Source organism: Rutidosis leptorrhynchoides, chromosome 1 (genome assembly GCF_046630445.1).
Source record: "Rutidosis leptorrhynchoides isolate AG116_Rl617_1_P2 chromosome 1, CSIRO_AGI_Rlap_v1, whole genome shotgun sequence".
NCBI lineage: Eukaryota > Viridiplantae > Streptophyta > Magnoliopsida > Asterales > Asteraceae > Rutidosis > Rutidosis leptorrhynchoides.
The window spans coordinates 603,061,134-603,079,899 of record NC_092333.1 but is presented as its reverse complement, the minus strand read 5'-3'; the positions used below and the strand labels follow the sequence as shown (position 1 = coordinate 603,079,899).

At 30.6% G+C, this 18,766-nt stretch overlaps 2 protein-coding genes across 3 annotated transcripts; both read left to right on the top strand.

Moving 5' to 3' along the window:
- Positions 1–11,277: 11,277 nt before the first annotated feature.
- LOC139884390 (uncharacterized) lies at positions 11,278–13,042 on the top strand. Of its 2 annotated transcripts, none has more exons than XM_071868437.1 (3): positions 11,278–11,471; positions 12,358–12,416; positions 12,501–13,042. In XM_071868437.1, exons 1-3 carry the CDS (start codon positions 11,349–11,351, stop codon positions 12,859–12,861), a joined length of 543 nt encoding a protein of 180 aa, XP_071724538.1. In that variant the 5' UTR covers positions 11,278–11,348; the 3' UTR covers positions 12,862–13,042. The 2 variants fall into 2 exon arrangements, with proteins under 2 accessions (XP_071724538.1, XP_071724532.1); XM_071868431.1 differs by having other exon boundaries at positions 11,278–11,477.
- Positions 13,043–18,124: 5,082 nt separating this feature from the next.
- Positions 18,125–18,529, top strand: LOC139847475 (egg cell-secreted protein 1.4-like). The gene has a single exon (XM_071837148.1). The coding sequence runs from the start codon at positions 18,125–18,127 to the stop codon at positions 18,527–18,529; it is 405 nt and encodes a 134-aa protein (XP_071693249.1).
- Positions 18,530–18,766: the final 237 nt, after the last annotated feature.

Genomic DNA, 18,766 nt, shown 5'->3' with positions numbered 1-18,766 from the left:
CCCGATTACTAGCATCAACAAACTCACTTCAAGAGTTTTAAATGGGTTTCTCTACAAATCAAGTTCAAACCCTAACTTTGAATATCAAATCAAACAATGAAATTCGGAGTTAGAACTTACCACAACAACCAAAACGTAGCTAGGAACGAGGTAAACAACTTTAAAACCCGAGCTTTGGTGAGAATCCAACTCTTTTTTTCTCCAAATGAAGCTTCCTCTCTCTAAAACTCTTCTCTCTCTAGGGTTTGAAGATGAGAGTGATGAATGGATGTGAAAATGATCCAAAGTTGGATCCAAACCAACTGATAAAACCCACAGATCCGGCCTCAAGTGAAATGACCAAATTGCCCTTCATTAAACTCAAAATAGAAAAAGGCTGAAATCTGTTGCTGGCAAGGTGCGCGGCGCGCACCCATAACTGTGCGCGGCGCGCACAACACTCTGGGCAGATTCTGACCTTCGTTTAATTCCACAATACTTCCTGCATTCAACGTAGCAGAATTACACTTTCGTACAATAAATATTAGAGTCTTACAACATATAACATAACAAAATTTAATATTTTTATATACAAAATGAACATATAAAAAATATATATATTATTAACATAAAAATGATATAACTAATACAATTATATATATGTGTTCAATTACAACTATGAATATTAATAAATATACAAATGATATAGGTTCGTGAATCCGAGGCCAACCCTGCATTGTTCAATATCGTTATATGTATTTTTACTACAAAATACATTAGGTGAGTTTCATTTGCTCCCTTTTTAAATGCTTTTGCAATATATATTTTTGGGACTGAGAATACATGCGATGTTTTTTTATAAATGTTTTACGAAATAGACACAAGTAATTGAAACTACATTCTATGGTTGAATGATCGAAGCCGAATATGCCCCTTTTTGCTTGGTAGCCTAAGAATTAGTAAACCGATCTACTAATTGACACGAATCCTAAAGATAGATCTATTGGGCCTAACAAACCCCATCCGTTGTAGCGGATGCTTTGGTACTTCGAGTTTTTATATCATGTCCGGAGGAGGATCCCGGAATGATGGGGATATTCTTATATGCATATTGTAAATGTCGGTTACCAGGTGTTCAATCCATATGAATGATATTTTTGTCTCTATGCATGGGACGTATGTTTATGAGAAATGAAAATATGAAATCTTGTGGTCTATTAAAATTATGAAATGATTATTTATGATAAACTAATGAACTCACCAACCTTTTGGTTGACACTTTAAAGCATGTTTATTCTCAGGTGTTAAAGAAATCTTCCGCTGTGCATTTGCTCATATTAGAGATATTACTTGGAGTCATTCATGGCATATTTTAAAAGACGTTGTATTCGAGTCGTTGAAATTCATCAAGATTATTATTAAGTCAATTATAGTTGGATGTATTATGAAATGGTATGCATGCCGTCAACTTTCATTGTAAAGAAAGTTTGTCTTTTAGAAACAAATGCAAGGTTTGTAAAATATATCATATAGAGGTCAAATACCTCGCGATGAAATCAATTGTAATGTATTCGTCCAGATGGATTAGGACGGGTCGTTAGAGTTGGTATCAGAGCGGTGGTCTTAGCGAACCAGGTCTTGCATTAGTGTGTCTAACTGATAGTCGTTAGGATGTATTAGAAAGTCTGGACTTCGACCGTGTCTGTATGTCAAAAGTTTTGCTTATCATTTCGTGTCGAAATTTACCTGCTTATCATTCTTAGAGAATCACTTGCTTATCATTCTTAGTCTAGACACGTTTTACTGCTTTGACTGCATGAATAGTGCATAGACAAAATTCATATCTTAGCGTATCTGTTACTGTAACTTTGCCTGACATATTCCGTAGATTCCTCCGTAACTTATGGGATTTTAGTATTATATATGTATATGTAAATTATGTATTGCAGGGTACTAATCTACATCCTATAATCTATTTCTTATCGAAAATCCTTCATCTGATTGTACGAGATGAATCCCTCAACCAGTTCAAGTCCCTCATATTTCGATAGCTATTCCGATAGTTATTCCGACAGTTATTCCGATATGGAAACACACTTGAGCTCCGAAAGCAGTATAACTGGAATGGATCAACCAATCGGCCATCATCAATTCATCTGATGTGTTCGTAGTCGATTTAATCAATGGAGACGCGAAGAAGGTGATCCTTTTCGTCAACCGAATTCACCTCTTGGCGAAGAACCTGAAATAATTACCGACGAACCTGTTCGAAACACCAATTTCTCTCTCAGAGTATCTCACCATGACTATATCATAACTCAGATTCTAAACCTTATTCATCCTCTCATTCTGACCGATAATCATCCCGAAATAATAGAAAAAGTCAACGAACTTCGCGCTCGTGTAATCAATTTGGAGAATATGGTGCAAAATTTACCAGCTTCAGCAACATCATCGACACCAACAATACCATCAGTAACAGCACTAGTACCACCAACAACCTAAGATTCAACACCACATGCCTCAACATCTCATTCTGTACCTCGAGTATAATTATCGTTCTACGAATCGTTCTACATCAATTATCTTCATTCTACGTGACGATTATATAATTTCTAATGTTTTAGAGATTATGTGTTCTAGTTCTAACGATAAATCAAATGAGATTAATATCATATTAACTCATTAAATCCACGATTATATCTGAAGAAAATATAATGTATATAGGTTTTCATAAAGATTGTAATCAAAAATTCTTTGGTACAAACTGTTAATGGTGAAAATATTTTAACGGGTAGGTAATACCCGATGAATATTTAGATTTCACATTAATAAGTTACACTGTACATTCTTCGAAGCTGATTCAACAGTCGTTTACTATCCTACTTACATTCACCGATATACAAATCCGTTCACCACAGAATAACCATATTCATCCAATTTCATATTTGGATTTTGATTTATCAGAATCCAACAAGTGGCATAATGAAGAAAACATTTGACAAAATAAAATTTGTTAGAAACAAACAAATTAACTATGAGAAATTTTGTTAAGAATCCACGCTAACTGTTCCTAGCTAATTGTTCCCAGCTAACTGATTACACTTTATATATCGCAATTTAATTATCGCAATTTACATTCTCTCAATTTTATTTATCGTCATTTAATTTCTGTTATTTACTTTACGCATTTTATTTATCGTCATTTAATTTCTGTATTTATTTTACGCACTTTAAATATCGGGACACGTATACAAGGTTTTGACATATCATATCGACGCATATATATATATTATTTGAAATAATCATAGACACTCTATATGCAGTAATGATCGAGTTCTCTATACAGGGTTGAGGTTGATTCTACAATAATATATATACTTTGAGTTGTGATCGAGTCTGAGACATGTACACGGGTCACGATACGTATTAATTAATTAGAATATTATATATTAAACTATATATGAATGATTGGACTGTTAACTGTGGACTATCGATTGTGGACAAATGATATTGGACAATTAAAATGAATTAAAATACTGATTATAACATATGAAACTAAATAATTCTTCAAGTTTGCCACTTGATTTCATCTTAAACCTCATTTGTATCTTGACGATTACAATCTGCATTCAAACCTTTCGTAATTCTCGAAAACACCTCAATCGGGAGGATGAATCAACCACACTTCATCTACGTAAGAAGAGATTGATGCATATAGTTATGCACTTGAAAACACTCGGAACTTGAGTAAACGTTTAACACATATTTGTATTAGCTCCTTTGGCGTTGTTATTACCCAAAATCACTTTGCAATCCCCTTTCCAAAGTAGCCAATTTTGTCACAGCTTCAGCAAATCAATTTCAACTTTTCATTCGAATAAGTCTTATTATAACTTTGATATATACATTTGCCCCTTCCTCATCGTACCGAAGAACCTCTTATATTCCACCACATTACCAGCAGACGTACCAGCAACCTCGTTGCACTTTGACTAAAAACTCTCCGACAAATCACTATACTTATCTAATGAAGCCTTATCATGAACTAATCGACATCTTGTAACGAGAACTGTCATACCAATTACCGAGAATCAGTAATCAGTACTTTGAAAACTCACAGCATATCTACATCAACAGTTATATGTATAACATTTATCTCTTAGAATTATGATCTTTCATTCTGAAATTTTAAAAAGCACTCAGTCTACAAATCAATACTCTGAATGTTGAAAAAGCTGAATGAAGCAGCAGAAACCGTAGACAACCGTAAATGACCTTAATCATCGGAAGTTTGGTGATAAAGAATAGTATGTTGGAAAAGCTCAGAAAAGTTGGAACTGGAAAAACGGATTGAGCTAACAATGAAGGAGACCAATGACAAATACAAGGACCAAACCCTATATTCAAAGAATCCAGGTAATTCTGGATCCGATGAAATCTTTAGAGAATATCTTGCTCCGAAGTCATGTTAAAATCTTGCGGAAAATCTTTCTCCATCAACCATCGAACTTAGAAATTCCAAAATATCATCATCAATATCTTCGATATTTCTGAGGATATTTTCATAAATATTCTCATCCGGAATTATATACCTCTTCGTGTTTCCTGTGTTTCATTATATTGAAAACTTCTGAAAAATCTAAGTTTAATTTATGAATAAATTATGGGGAAATGTAAAGAAATTGATGCATGAATTAGTATAATATAATGACACTTGATCAACGTGATTATATTACAGTAAGTCATGCTGAGTTTTTAATGGAACGTGATGATTCACAGATTATATCGTCATCACGTGCCATGTTACATAACTCTTTCATTCAAATTAACTTCTGAACATATCAAGAAAATATATTCTTGATAGTTCTATTCTCAGTAATTCTGGTAATTTGACAAATCAAATCGTGCTATTACGTTCTTGCTTGCTTAGAACATTAAGTTCGTTCGGAACTCCATACCTACAAATTCTGGACCAATACTTACGAAAAGAAAACAAAAGCATGAAGCTCCGAAATAGAAAGGGGGTATAAATCGCAGCAAATAAGAGAGAGCATTAACTATGGATGACAATGATTATAGGAGACAGAAACAGGAACACCGAAATATAAGAGAAAATCTAAAGCCCAATAACAACACGGAGATTACAAACCGTGGATATTAATACGAATAGTAATATAAAGACACGGTAGAATTAAGAATAGTATCATCCCAAGGTAATAGTAAAAGTAAACAGATTCTTCTGGCGGAAGATTGAAAAGAAGGATGACAGAAAAGATAATTAGAAAATATTAAGGATTAGAACTGGATTAAGCATTTTCACAATCTTTTGGATGTATGAACTAAGAAAGAAAGTATAGGAATGGTGAGGATAATGGAACGGAAAAGTTTAATTTATAGTGAAAATATCAGACAGAGTAATCGAGGTAGATCATCGTATTTAACTATAAAAATCTTAATTTCCTTATTCGCCGAAGAATCAAATCTTTTAGATTTCGAAGATTTTCTTTAAATCCTTTGAATTCCGGAATTCAAGCAAAACAATGTCAAAAGCTAAGACGCATCTTATTTTTCAAATTCAACCCTGACTCTGTCAAAAGTTAAGATGAATCTTTACTTTCCTATTTCACTCTTTGGTGATAGCTTCATTCGTACTCTTCGAATAATCAAATTATTTTATCCATATTACTCAATGATGATAAAACTCTATTTATCAACTCATTTCGTCATGAAAACATTTTTATTGTTAGCCATGACGACCTCACCCAAATTTCGGGATGAAATTTCTTTAACGGGCAGGTACTGTGACGACCCGAGAATTTTCGACCAAATTTAAACTTGATCTTTATATGTTTTCGACATGATAAGCAAAGTCTGTTATGTTGAGTCTCGAAAACTTTGGAACAGTTATATGAATGCATTTGCCCTTTTGACCATTCTCGATGATTCACGAACCATTGTTTGTAAATAAATAAATATATAGATATAAATATAAATACAAGTATACATAATGACTGGAATTAATAAAATATAATTAAATCATTTGAATTGAAAATGTAAAGTAATTTACAGAATAAGTAAAGTGCTATTAAAAATGAACATATATATATTTATATGAATATGATTTTATGAATGATTGATGATTATATATATATATATATATATATATATATATATATATATATATATATATATTGTTGTATATATAAAGTGTATACATATTAAATATTCAATAAGGGTTATTATATAATTAATAATACATAACATTTAGATATAAAAATTAATGTGTATTATTATTGATATTTGTCATAATTAATAATATTAAAATTATTATAATTAATAGAAAGATTATGATTTTTGTTATTATTATGATTAATGTTATTATTACTGTCATGATTATAATAAATAAAATTTTGATAAATTTTAAGATTATCAAAGTAAAGATATATTTTTATATATAAATATTATAATAGGAATAACTGAAATTATAAAGTAGTATGAGTTAAATAACTTATTAGTCATTAGTATTTTTTTTATCATTGTTGTTAATTTTAATATCATCATATTATTATTAATATTATAATTGTCACTTTTAAATTTATTATTATTAGTATTAATAATTATTATTTTTATCATTATTTTTATTAATATTATTATGATAACTATTATTTTTAATATTAATTGTATTATTAATAAAATATTTATAATTATTAAAATCAGATGAAGACTAAATCTGTACATATCACTATCGCGTTTATTTTTTTCTGTCTTCTTGTTTCTATGGAATGAACCTAGTCGACACTTCTCTATCCTATATTATTCGCTCCTATCATTGGTAATAAGATATTAGTTTTCTCCACCATCAACATCATTAACAGCTGGTACCCTTTCCATCAACAAAAAAAATAAAAATAATAATAATTAGGTTGAATATACAGCATCTCGTTAACCTCTGTACATACTACTTTTGCTCATAATTCGAATATGAATCCTACTTCAAAATCCATGAATGCAGTATTGTGAGGAATCCTTTAGTGAAGATTTCTGCAAAATCTCATCCCTCAATTCCTAATATCAAGTTCAAATTTGAGAGTCAAACTTTCGAATTTAAAAAGTCAACCCTTGTGTTCATCCTTAAATTCGAATCCTAGTTGATGATTCTGGATCAATTGATGATACCCGAAGTTTCTAACAACGATTTACCACTTATTTTGTTTAGTAACTATAGCCTGAAAGAACCTAGAATTCAAAACCGAATTTTATTTTCTTTTTCTCCTTCGCGATGGCAACAGTAGCTGGTTGATGTTTATTTATTTTTTTTTCTCTCGCGTTTGTTAATTTGAATTACAAACATTTATTTTTGTAATTAAATCTTAAAAACCAATTCGTTGTGATGCTTGTTAAATTGTTTCCTCTGGTTGATTTGAGAGCTGGGACGAAGAAGAAGAAAAAGGAAGAAACAGAAATTGGAGTAAATAAAGCTGATTGGTAATTTATACAGAAAAATAGAATTGGTGTGTTGGTTGGAAGGATGTGTTGCTTAACGGGTGGTCTCGGGTTCGAGTCCCGGCTTGGGCGGTTTCTTATATTTTTGATGCCTTTAAAGGTAGTTCCATCATTAACATATTATTATTATTAGTATCATTATTATTTTTATGTTTTTATGAATATTGTTATTGTTAAATATTGTTACTAGTACTAATTATTATAGTTATTATTATTATTATTACTAGTATGTATTAATTATCATTCATCATTATTATTATTGTAATTATGATTATAACTAGGAATATTGCTATTACTATTATTATTATTATTATTATTATTATTATGATTATTATTATCATATTTGTTAACTACTACTAGATGTATTATCATTATTATTATTACGTTAACATAAATACTATGATTAATATTATTATCATTTTGTTATTAGGTAACGTTATTAAGTGTTATTAGCGTTATTATTAGTATTACTAATATTAAAATAAGTATTACTATGATTAGAATTATTATTATTGTTATTATGAAAATAATACGAGCAATCATTATTTTCAGTATTAGTATCACTTTTGTAATTACTAGTATTATTATTATTATTATTAAACAAATGTATCATTATTAACAATATCATTATTTTTATTAATATTATCATTCTTAATTAAGTTATTATTATTATTATTAGTAAATCATTAATATCATAACTATCATAAACAATAAAATTAATACTTTTACAAGTACTATTATTAATATCATTGTTACAATCACTAATAGGGTTGTTATTAACATATGTATACTATTAATGTTATTATCATTATTTTTACTAATATTAACTTAGTATAATAAAACTACTGTTTTGATAAATAAATGAAATACATACATATATATATATATATATATATATATATATATATATATATATATATATATATATATATATATATATTTAACACATATAACATAACAAAATTTAATATTTTTATATACAAAATGAACATATAAAACATATATATATTATTAACATAAAAATGATATAACTAATACAATTATATATATATATATATATATATATATATATATATATATATATATATATATATATATGTGTGTGTGTGTGTGTGTGTGTGTGTGTGTGTGTGTGTGTGTTCAATTACAACTATGAATATTAATAAATACACAAATGATATAGGTTCGTGAATCCGAGGCCAACCCTGCATTGTTCAATATCGTTATATGTATTTTTACTACAAAATACATTAGGTGAGTTTCATTTGCTCCCTTTTTAAAAGTTTTTGCAATATATATTTTTGGGACTGAGAATACATGCGCTGTTTTTTTATAAATGTTTGACGAAATAGACACAAGTAACTGAAACTACATTCTATGGTTGAATGATCGAAGCCGAATATGCCCCTTTTTGCTTGGTAGCCTAAGAATTAGTAAACCGATTTACTAATTGACGCGAATCCTAAAGATAGATCTATTGGGCCTAACAAACCCCATCCGTTGTAGTGGATGCTTTAGTACTTCGAGTTTTTATATCATGTCCGAAGGAGGATCCCGGAATGATGGGAATATTCTTATATGCATATTGTGAATGTCGGTTACCAGGTGTTCAATCCATATGAATGATATTTTTGTCTCTATGCATGGGACGTATGTTTATGAGAAATGAAAATATGAAATCTTGTGGTCTATTAAAATTATGAAATGATTATTTATGATAAACTAATGAACTCACCAACCTTTTGGTTGACACTTTAAAGCATGTTTATTCTCAGGTGTTAAAGAAATCTTCCGTTGTGCATTTGCTCATATTAGAGATATTACTTGGAGTCATTCATGGCATATTTTGAAAGACGTTGCATTCGAGTCGTTGAAATTCATCAAGATTTTTATTAAGTCAATTATAGTTGGATGTATTATGAAATGGTATGCATGCCGTCAACTTTCATTGTAAAGAAAGTTTGTCTTTTAGAAACGAATGCAAGGTTTGTAAAATGTATCATATAGAGGTCAAATACCTCGCAATGAAATCAATTGTAATGTATTCGTCCAGATGGATTAGGACGGATCGTTAGAACTAGTTCATAACCTGAGACTTCGAGAGACTATATAAGTAGTTTAAAGATATTAGGGTTTTGTATCTAGGTAGGGTTTATAAATTTTACTAATGAAATGCTCTGTGAAAATACGAGTTTGTTTAAACGAAACAGTTTAACGATATATTTTAGGTATCAAGTGAATGTAATGCTAAAGTCTTTTAGTTTAATGACCTGTGGAACCACTAATTCATAATAAGAAACTTATCGTTGTTCTTACAAACATATAGAAACATCTATTTTCGCATACATATGTAACGTAATTAATCCCATAAAGAGAATTCATATTTAAGTATTAATAATATAATAATTATTATTATAATTACAATAATAATAATAATAATAATAATAATAATAATAATAATAATAATAATAATAAAGTTTGATTAAAATTTGTGTATTTATATTTTTAATAATAGTTATTAGTAATAACAAATGTCTTTTGAATTTTCTAAAAAATTAAAATACAAGTACTATATGAAGGTTGTACAATATGCTTAAAATTTTGTATGTTCATTGGGTGTTTTGTAGAAGATTGTACAATTTGTTTTAAAGTTTGTACATCATGTGAATGTTTTATCAAAAGGTTTACATAATGTTTCAAATATTGTACATATAGTCATGGAAGTGTTTTACTAAAAGGTCATAATGCTTTAAATATTGTTCACATGGTTAGGGGTGCTTCAAATATTGCACACATATTATTATATAATTAATATATTAATATGTGTATTAAGTACATTAATTATTTTAATGACATCATTAGACCATTTTCAAAGGCAAGCCCTCCACCATGTCATCATTAACTTCATCCGAGGGCTCCAATATCATTCACCTAGCACTCACTTAGCCCTAAACTCTCTCTCCAACTTCGCCCTGAAAAATTTCATATGTACGCACAAGTGAGGACGACTAGGAGAGATAAAAAGCTAGTTTGGATTGTATTTATGGTTTGGAAACTTGTACTTTAACTTATTTAATTAATTTTGTGGGGTATGTGATGGAGAGGAAGTATGTCATGGTTGACAATGGTGTGTTATGATAGTGTTATGAGGGGAAGTGGTGAGGAATGAGGAGAGAGAAAGTTGATGTGGTGCTGAGGAAGTGTTGATGAAAGCGTCATGGTTGGGATTAGTCTTATGGGAGTTAGATTTTTTTTTTTTATTTTTTTTTTTAAGTTTGGATAATCCTTATTTATGACATCTATCATTATAAAGATTTATTAAATTGTATAGATTAGATCTGGAGAAGATATGTGAATTTGGATTTGGATTTGGATTTGATTTGATTTGGTAGAAGAAATTGTTGGTGGAAGAAGAAAATGATGAAGATGAGAAAATACGGAATTTAAATTATGGCTTAATATTTTGGTAAAAGATGAAGATGGGAAATAAAAAGGAGAGTGGATATGTAAAATGATAAACATACCCTCATGTGCCTGACACATGACTTGAGTTAACGGAGCCGGCGTCTGTGAGAATTTTGGACTATCCGTGTATAAAGTGCATACTTATGAACTATTTATGTAAAAAAATAAAGTTTGTTTTATTTGTGTATAATTGAGCCTAAGGACTATCCGTGTAATTTTTGCATTTTTATAAAAAAAATTTATAGACAATGGTGCGCCCCACCACAAAACCCTAGCTACCTAAACAAGCGGACACCCTAATTTAAACCCCAAATTTGAGTCAAATAGTCCATCAGTCCTCTCAATTTCACTCTCTTCGTAATACCATTTTTTTAAATAATTTTTCCTTCTAAATAACAATGGAAGTGGTGAAATCCTTGGGAACTGATTTAGGGTTTCTGCACAACAATAAGAGGATGGATTTTGAAGCTGCCGTATTTGAAACCCTTTTGACTGCTCAGAGATCTATTACTTGTCTTCTCGTAATGGTATATACATACACTTATATCTGTCTTTTCTTTTTTAAATTGCTGTTTTCGTTGCTAATACATATTTGACTTCTTTTGTGTAAACATCTGGTAGTGACTTGCTTTTAATTTTATTTGTTTTCACACAATTGGGGTTTTGTTAGGAATATACTACTTATTTTGTCATGTGTTATTTAGTATATACGCTCTGTGCACACATTATGATTTTGTTATTTCATTTTACGAATCGATGCACATGAGGTGTTCGATGTTTTGCTTCATTGAGTTTGGACTTGTGATATTTGATTTATCTTTTAGTGGCTAATAAAAATTAGGATTTGGTTTAGGTATACTTGCAGCTATATGCTAAAAGCCCTTTGATTTTTTTCTGGGTATGCTTGAACTTCGCTTAGTAGACATGAAAGCTTTAAAATGTTTTTTTTCCTTCAATTTTGTTAGCTTGGTTTTCATTATTCTTAGACATTGACATTGTGCAGAAAGTTAAGTCAGCATGGTGGTTAAAATCTATATGAACATGTAGATGGTGTGTTAGGTCTGTTTGACTTTTTGCTTATCAACTTAATTTTGAGAAGACCATAAATCTGATTTGATGTCACAAGATACACATATCTTCAGTTCAATATTTTGTATACACCTAAAGCATATCAAACGACGATATGGCAAGTCAACGTTAAACTGTTTTATAGAAGTGTTTTGGCGTCATTGTTTTGCTTCTATTGGTTACTTCAACACAATAGACTTGGATTTTGGAGTTGGTGCTAATTTTTTATTTGTTTCATGTTTCACTTGAACGCAACCTTGCATTTTTATTACCTAGGCTGATAGTTGCATGTATCTCATATGAAATTGATCCTAACATCCACTGAGTTTGCGTTTGTAGGCAGGGTTTTTGCTGAAGGACGCAGATGCACTATCAATTTTGACCGGAAATGATCGAAGGTAATTTTGTTACTTATGTGCTGGTGGCTTTAAATATTTTTCAGGGGTAGTTTAAACTGAACTATTATGATGGGAATATTGTAGGTTTTCTTTTGCTGAGTTACACAAGAAGGCGAAAACTGAACCAGAAGCAAAAGATGGTAGTGGCACAGAGGATGATGATGAAGATGATGATGCTGTGGAGGAGCCAGATGATGATTCAGCAGACGAGGATTTTGCAGGTGAAGGAGATGACGATGATGATGATGATGAGGAAGGTGACCCTGATGAGGATCCAGCAGCAAACGGTAATCAGGGAAGTGATGATGATGATGACGATGATGATGATGATGATGACGATGATGATGATGACGACGATGATGATGAACAGGATAAGGATGATGAAGAAGAAGAGGAGGAAGATGATGATGAAGAGCAACAACCACCCGCCAAAAAGAGAAAGTAAAGTGTGGGTAGTTTGTTAGTTAAGAGATATTGTTGAATGTTTAATTATTATCCATCAAGTATGTTGTAGGAATCTTGAACATCATTTTAGCTTTAATTTGTGTCATCTGTGGAGCATTAAAATTAAAATCCTTGTTTAGAACAGTCTTGTGAGAAAGTTTGGTATGCATATATTCCATTTTCTGGGATCAATAATATGTGTTGTTTCTTACTTTCTAGTTTGTGTGATAGTTAATTGTATTTTGTCAAAATTTATTACGGAGTATTTAGGAAGTTAGCTTCAAATCCTTTACAAAGAAAGCAACGGTCTTTGCTAAATATGGGTTGGATTGGGAGCCTAACATATAAAGATGTTCATTAGATTCAAGAACAATTATGTTTTTGATTTCTACTGCAAAGTAGAGAAGTTGAGATATAGGTGTTGTGAATGTTGAAATAACTTGTTGATGCTGGGTTGTAAATTGTGGTCCAATCACATTCAAAATTTGAATTTGAATGTACAAATTTGTCTCTTTCTACAACTATCATTGTCATTGAATCATTGATAGATTTTTTAGATGTATATACACATTTTTAGTCTCGCAAATGACATTCTCTTGTCATAAACCTCAAGCAAATCATTCACAATGGACACTTGGACAGTGGCGCATCATCCATTGTTATAAATGATGCATCATCAAGCTTGAATCTGAAATACTTGATTATAAAGTTTTAGGTTAATCTCTTGCTATATACTTTAGTTTACCTTTCTAGAAGTTAAACGCAACGTTAAGTATACGGGAGTATATCGGTAGTTAAGATATATGTGTAGCTAAACACATTTGCTTAATTGCTTTCATGTTTGGAGCAACCAATATAGTTTGGTTGGTTCTTTATCAGAATTCATCAGATTATGTTCAAATCTCACTTTGATACTCAAAAACTCGACAAATTTACATTGTAGAGCCAATGTGGTGGCATAATGTCCCCATCATGCCCTTATCCCGGCATGATGGACATTTTTTTTGGTTGTGATTGAAGGCATCGCGAAGAGCATCACGAGCTACATCGACTAATTTTAGTTTTCAACATTTTTCATCTACTTTTGCTTCTAACTTCCAATGTTAATTAGACACCTTACCCATCACCCCCTCACCCCCATCACTCATCTCCACTAGTTCTCCTTTCCCATTACATATGTCATTACCTTAACATTTTTATTTGACGAAAGCAAATTAAATTTGATTCTTTATGATCAACTAATACGGAGTAATATTTAAGAATTTTTTTGTTTTTCTTTAGACGATTCTCCCCATATGTATCTAAGTTATTGTATAAAGTGAACAACAATGGCGGATCTAAGAATCATAGTTATGAGCGTGTCAGTAGTTAAAAACTCAAAATAATTTACACATCTAGTGGTGGCGTCACTAAAAAAATTTACACTATCCAATTGTGTCACTAGTTAAAAGCGTAAATATTTTTATTAGATGGTGTATTTCACTGGTAGCCCGTACTATCGGTGCTAGAGAATTACATCCGCCCCTGGTGATCAATATATACATATAATTTAAATAATTCTTACCGCTCACCCTTGTGGATAAGTGGTATTCTTAGATTGTGTATTTCACTGGTAGTGTGTGCTACCAGTGCTAAAGAATTACATCTGCCCTGGTGATCAATTTATACATATAACTTAGATAAATCTTACCACCGACCCTTGTGGATGAGTGGTATCATTCGAGATGGGTTAAGGATCGGGTTCCTGCAATGCAATTAGAATTTTCTCTCGAAAGTGCATGCATGTATGACAAATGATTGCGAAAGTGGTTAATACCCTTCTGGGTGATGCCGACAACTTATTAAAAAAAAAAAACTTAGATAAATTTTCTTTTAGTGCTTCTTATTGTAGCTTTTATATTTTCATTTGATTTTTTTACTTGGACGACAAACGGGTCCAACAACTGGTAACATATCAAAATCAATAAAGTTTATTGATGATTCGATTCGATATATTTTTAAGCAGGGGCGAAACCACACTTTCAAATCAATGTGTGCACAAAATAACACTTAAAGTAAAATCACGTAATAAATTAGATTTAAAAGATACGAGTTAGAAAATATTAAAGAATAATTAAGCGTCCTCTTAAACCAAATAATATTTAAAAAGTAAAATCTACAATAATACTTATCTTTTAAAGTTCAAAGTAGTATTTACATAAAATATGACGTTCGAGTTAAGATACTAATTTTTTTATCAACAAAAAATCATACTTTGTATCGTACTTACATTGTTGGATCTATCACAAACATATCTAAACAAGACATAGACATAAAAAATAGATAGATAGATATATAAGAGTAAATCAAAACACATAATTAAAAATGTTAAATAGAATAGAAAAATTATTGGATTGGTATTAAAAAGAAGGAAAGGTTGAAAATGTGCATTCAACTAAATTAATAGGTTCCTTTTGAAAAGTCGAATTGATTCTTAGTACAAACCACTAAGGGTGGCCCAGGTTCGCATTGGGCTTCAATGATCCATTACAGAAACCAAATTCAATGAAATTATTGGGCTTCACTGATCTATTACAAAATTGAAAATAGAGGATATTAATAAATAAAAAAAAAAAGAAGACAAAATTGCAAGGTAAAAAACAAATAAAATTAAGTTGCTAGAATTCACATTTTATTTGGGCTGATCAAAAATTGACAACAATTTTTATCTTTTAGTATAGTAGGAAATTAGGTCATACGAGTCGACGGAGAATTCGTCTTCTTCCCGAGTACTCTAAATATAGAGTACTTTGTGAAGATTTTTTGTAATCAAACCTTTACTTGATACAAATTATGCAATAGCATTCATTTGTAGTAAAATTGATTTATAACATTGATAAATTTTGAGCAGCTTTGCCCCCCTTCAGCTTATGCTTCAGCCCGTCACCCGGGTCACTTATGCAAATAAAAGGTAGAAGAGTACTAAGAAGATCATATTCACTAATGTCACTAATGGCACGTGCTACCAGTAATGATGTGAACGTGGCTCCGCTATTGTTTTAAATAAAAGATTTCGCGTCGAAGAAACAAATGAAGTTTAAGGAAAAAGGTTTCTCCCACCACGTTATGCAGTGGTGATAAAAATATCTCATTCATTGATCATTCAATCGTCACATAATTTTAACTGTAATGACATAACACATACACCACACACATTATGACAGTAGGAAATTTCGGTGGGAGCTTTGGATAGAAATAAAATCCTTGTTTTAATTTCTTAAAAACAATAATACTCACAAGGCTTTATCAGCTTATGCTTTCTTTTTAACAACATTTTACTTTAATAGTTGTATGTCGAGGATGCAACTTTCTTTACCTTCCGTCCACGTAAAAAAGAGTTAAACACCGACAACGTATTAAATAAAATTAAATTTTATTTTAAATGATTATCAAAATATGGAACTATATTAATTACTCCCATCATATTCCTACCATCCATCACTTTCTTATTATGTATAAGTTTATTTTAAAATTTATTTGTTATATTTATTTTGATTTTGATTGATTTCGTTAAGGACATATAAAGATGTAATCGATAAATTCAAGATTTCTTAAAAAAAACATATTTAATATAAATTGATGAAGTTAAAACTCACTATTTTAAGAATAAACGATTTTTTATATTTTGTTAACTTTTGAAGGTATATTGATGTTGAAAACGTACATGTATCCTAAAACTTAAAATAAGATAAACTGTGTATGTCGTGTGATGTGTAACTTTACGAGTCCATCACCAAAGGCACCTATGGTGTGTAAATTAGTAAATTATATGAGTGTTAAATTTCATATGGGTGGTTGGTTTCAAATCGATTAGCACAAAATCGAAGTGAATGAAATTGAAAAAATCAAACCAAATTTAAATTCGATTTTCAGTGTGGTTTCGGATCGTTTTTCGAATTTGAATTCGATTTTCAGTTCGATTTTACTTTTTGAAACTTGATCCAACCGAAAACCGAATTTAAAACGGAGTTCAACTAATAATATAATATATCATATTATAAATATACAATAAATAGACAAAAAATCGATTTCAAAATAAAATCGATTTATTATGATTATTTTGGTTAAATTATAATTTTTCAAGTAATCGAAACTGAATCGAATTCAAATTCGATTTTTATTTTTGCCTTCAAAATTTATAGAAACAGAACTAACAAACCGAATAAACCGAAAAAATCAAACCGACACATAATATTATATAAACAGACTAGTAGATATGTATTTTATACATTATTATATTAACCCCTTCTGTTTTTACATATTAACAAGTTTTGACTATATATAAATGAAATCATATACACTCCCAGACATTAACCAAAATCCTATCCCACTTGAAAACTTACTACAATCCATGGGTTCACTTTCATTACCATGCATTTTCATCATGATGTTATTACTCTTAGCAAATGAAGGATCAAGCTCTACTCCTAGTTTCAATCTCGACTCGGCCCAAAAGGCGAGTATTGTCGACTGTCAAGCTGCATTCATAACCATAGGAGATTGTTTTCTCGAGGCCAGAAGGGCTTTCAGAACGCGTCAAGTTCGAATCTTTTTAGGGCCTACGTGTTGCAAAGCTGCTCAAGAATTGAACTATGGGTGTTGGCCGGAAACGTTTGGTCCTAATCCTTTTTTCCCTGCATTGCTTGATCTTTATTGTTCAAGGTTTCGAACTTTTCCACCAAAGACAGCTCCTCAAGCTCCACCAGCAGCTACTGAACCACTCAAAACCGATCCTATCAATGCTCCCTAAAATGAAGCCGACGAATCCCTATATTACATTAACACTTATAGTCATTATATATGGTTTTAGCAACTTGATCATCTACGTGTTAGGACACAATCTAGCTTCTTTAATGAATAATTTGAAGTTGTCTATTATTCAATATATTATATGATTAGTTATGAGTTATATGTGGTGTTGTTTTAGCAATTTGATATCCAAATGTTAGGCCCTTTAATATGCTTGAGCGTTATAATTATTAATATGCATATCATTGAAATATATATTCATATTCATAATTCATAATAATAATAATAATACACATATAGATATAGAAGTTCATAAACAACATTGAAATAAAAGATATGAAACAATTAAACGACATTTAAACTCAATTAACAACAAACCATATAAAGTTCCTTCCCAAAATACATCAAAAACACCTATAAATCCATCACTATTTCCTTCATTCTTTCAACCAAAACTTCCACAACTACATTCACCCATGGGTAGCTTAAAACCATCTGTTCTTGTTCTTTTATCATTTGCAGTCCTGATAGTGATGTCACAAACAGGGCTAGCTCAAGAACAAACACCATCTTTAGACCTCGAATCACCTCCTGACCAAATAATATCATGGGAAACAGTACAACAATGTTGGTTGTCTTTAGAAGAAATCGTTGGTTGCTATTCGGAAGTTTATAGATCTTTTGTTAATGGACAAGTAGGGTTCAATATTGGGCCGTCGTGTTGTTTAGCGATTAACGACATTACTTCAAATTGTTGGCTTGGAATGTTTCCTAACAACCCATCTTTCCCTCCTTTGCTAAAAAACTATTGTAAGATTTATGAAGTTGGACAAGTGGACGCACCAGCACCAACGCCTTTCATGGAACCGGCTGATTCTTGATCGAATAATGGTTGCTCGGTCCATGGCCATTGGCTAGTCTAGCCAGATTTGTATTTTTATGGTTTTACTATTAATACCATGGGCTCATTTTGGTAACTGTAGTTACAAATGCTACAGAACCAATTATTGGTATTCATGTTCATGTTATCATAATAATTAAAATTAAAATTAATTTCTTACTTTAATTACTCTGTTTCCTAGTTCACTTTCGTTGCTAGAACTATAATTTATATATAT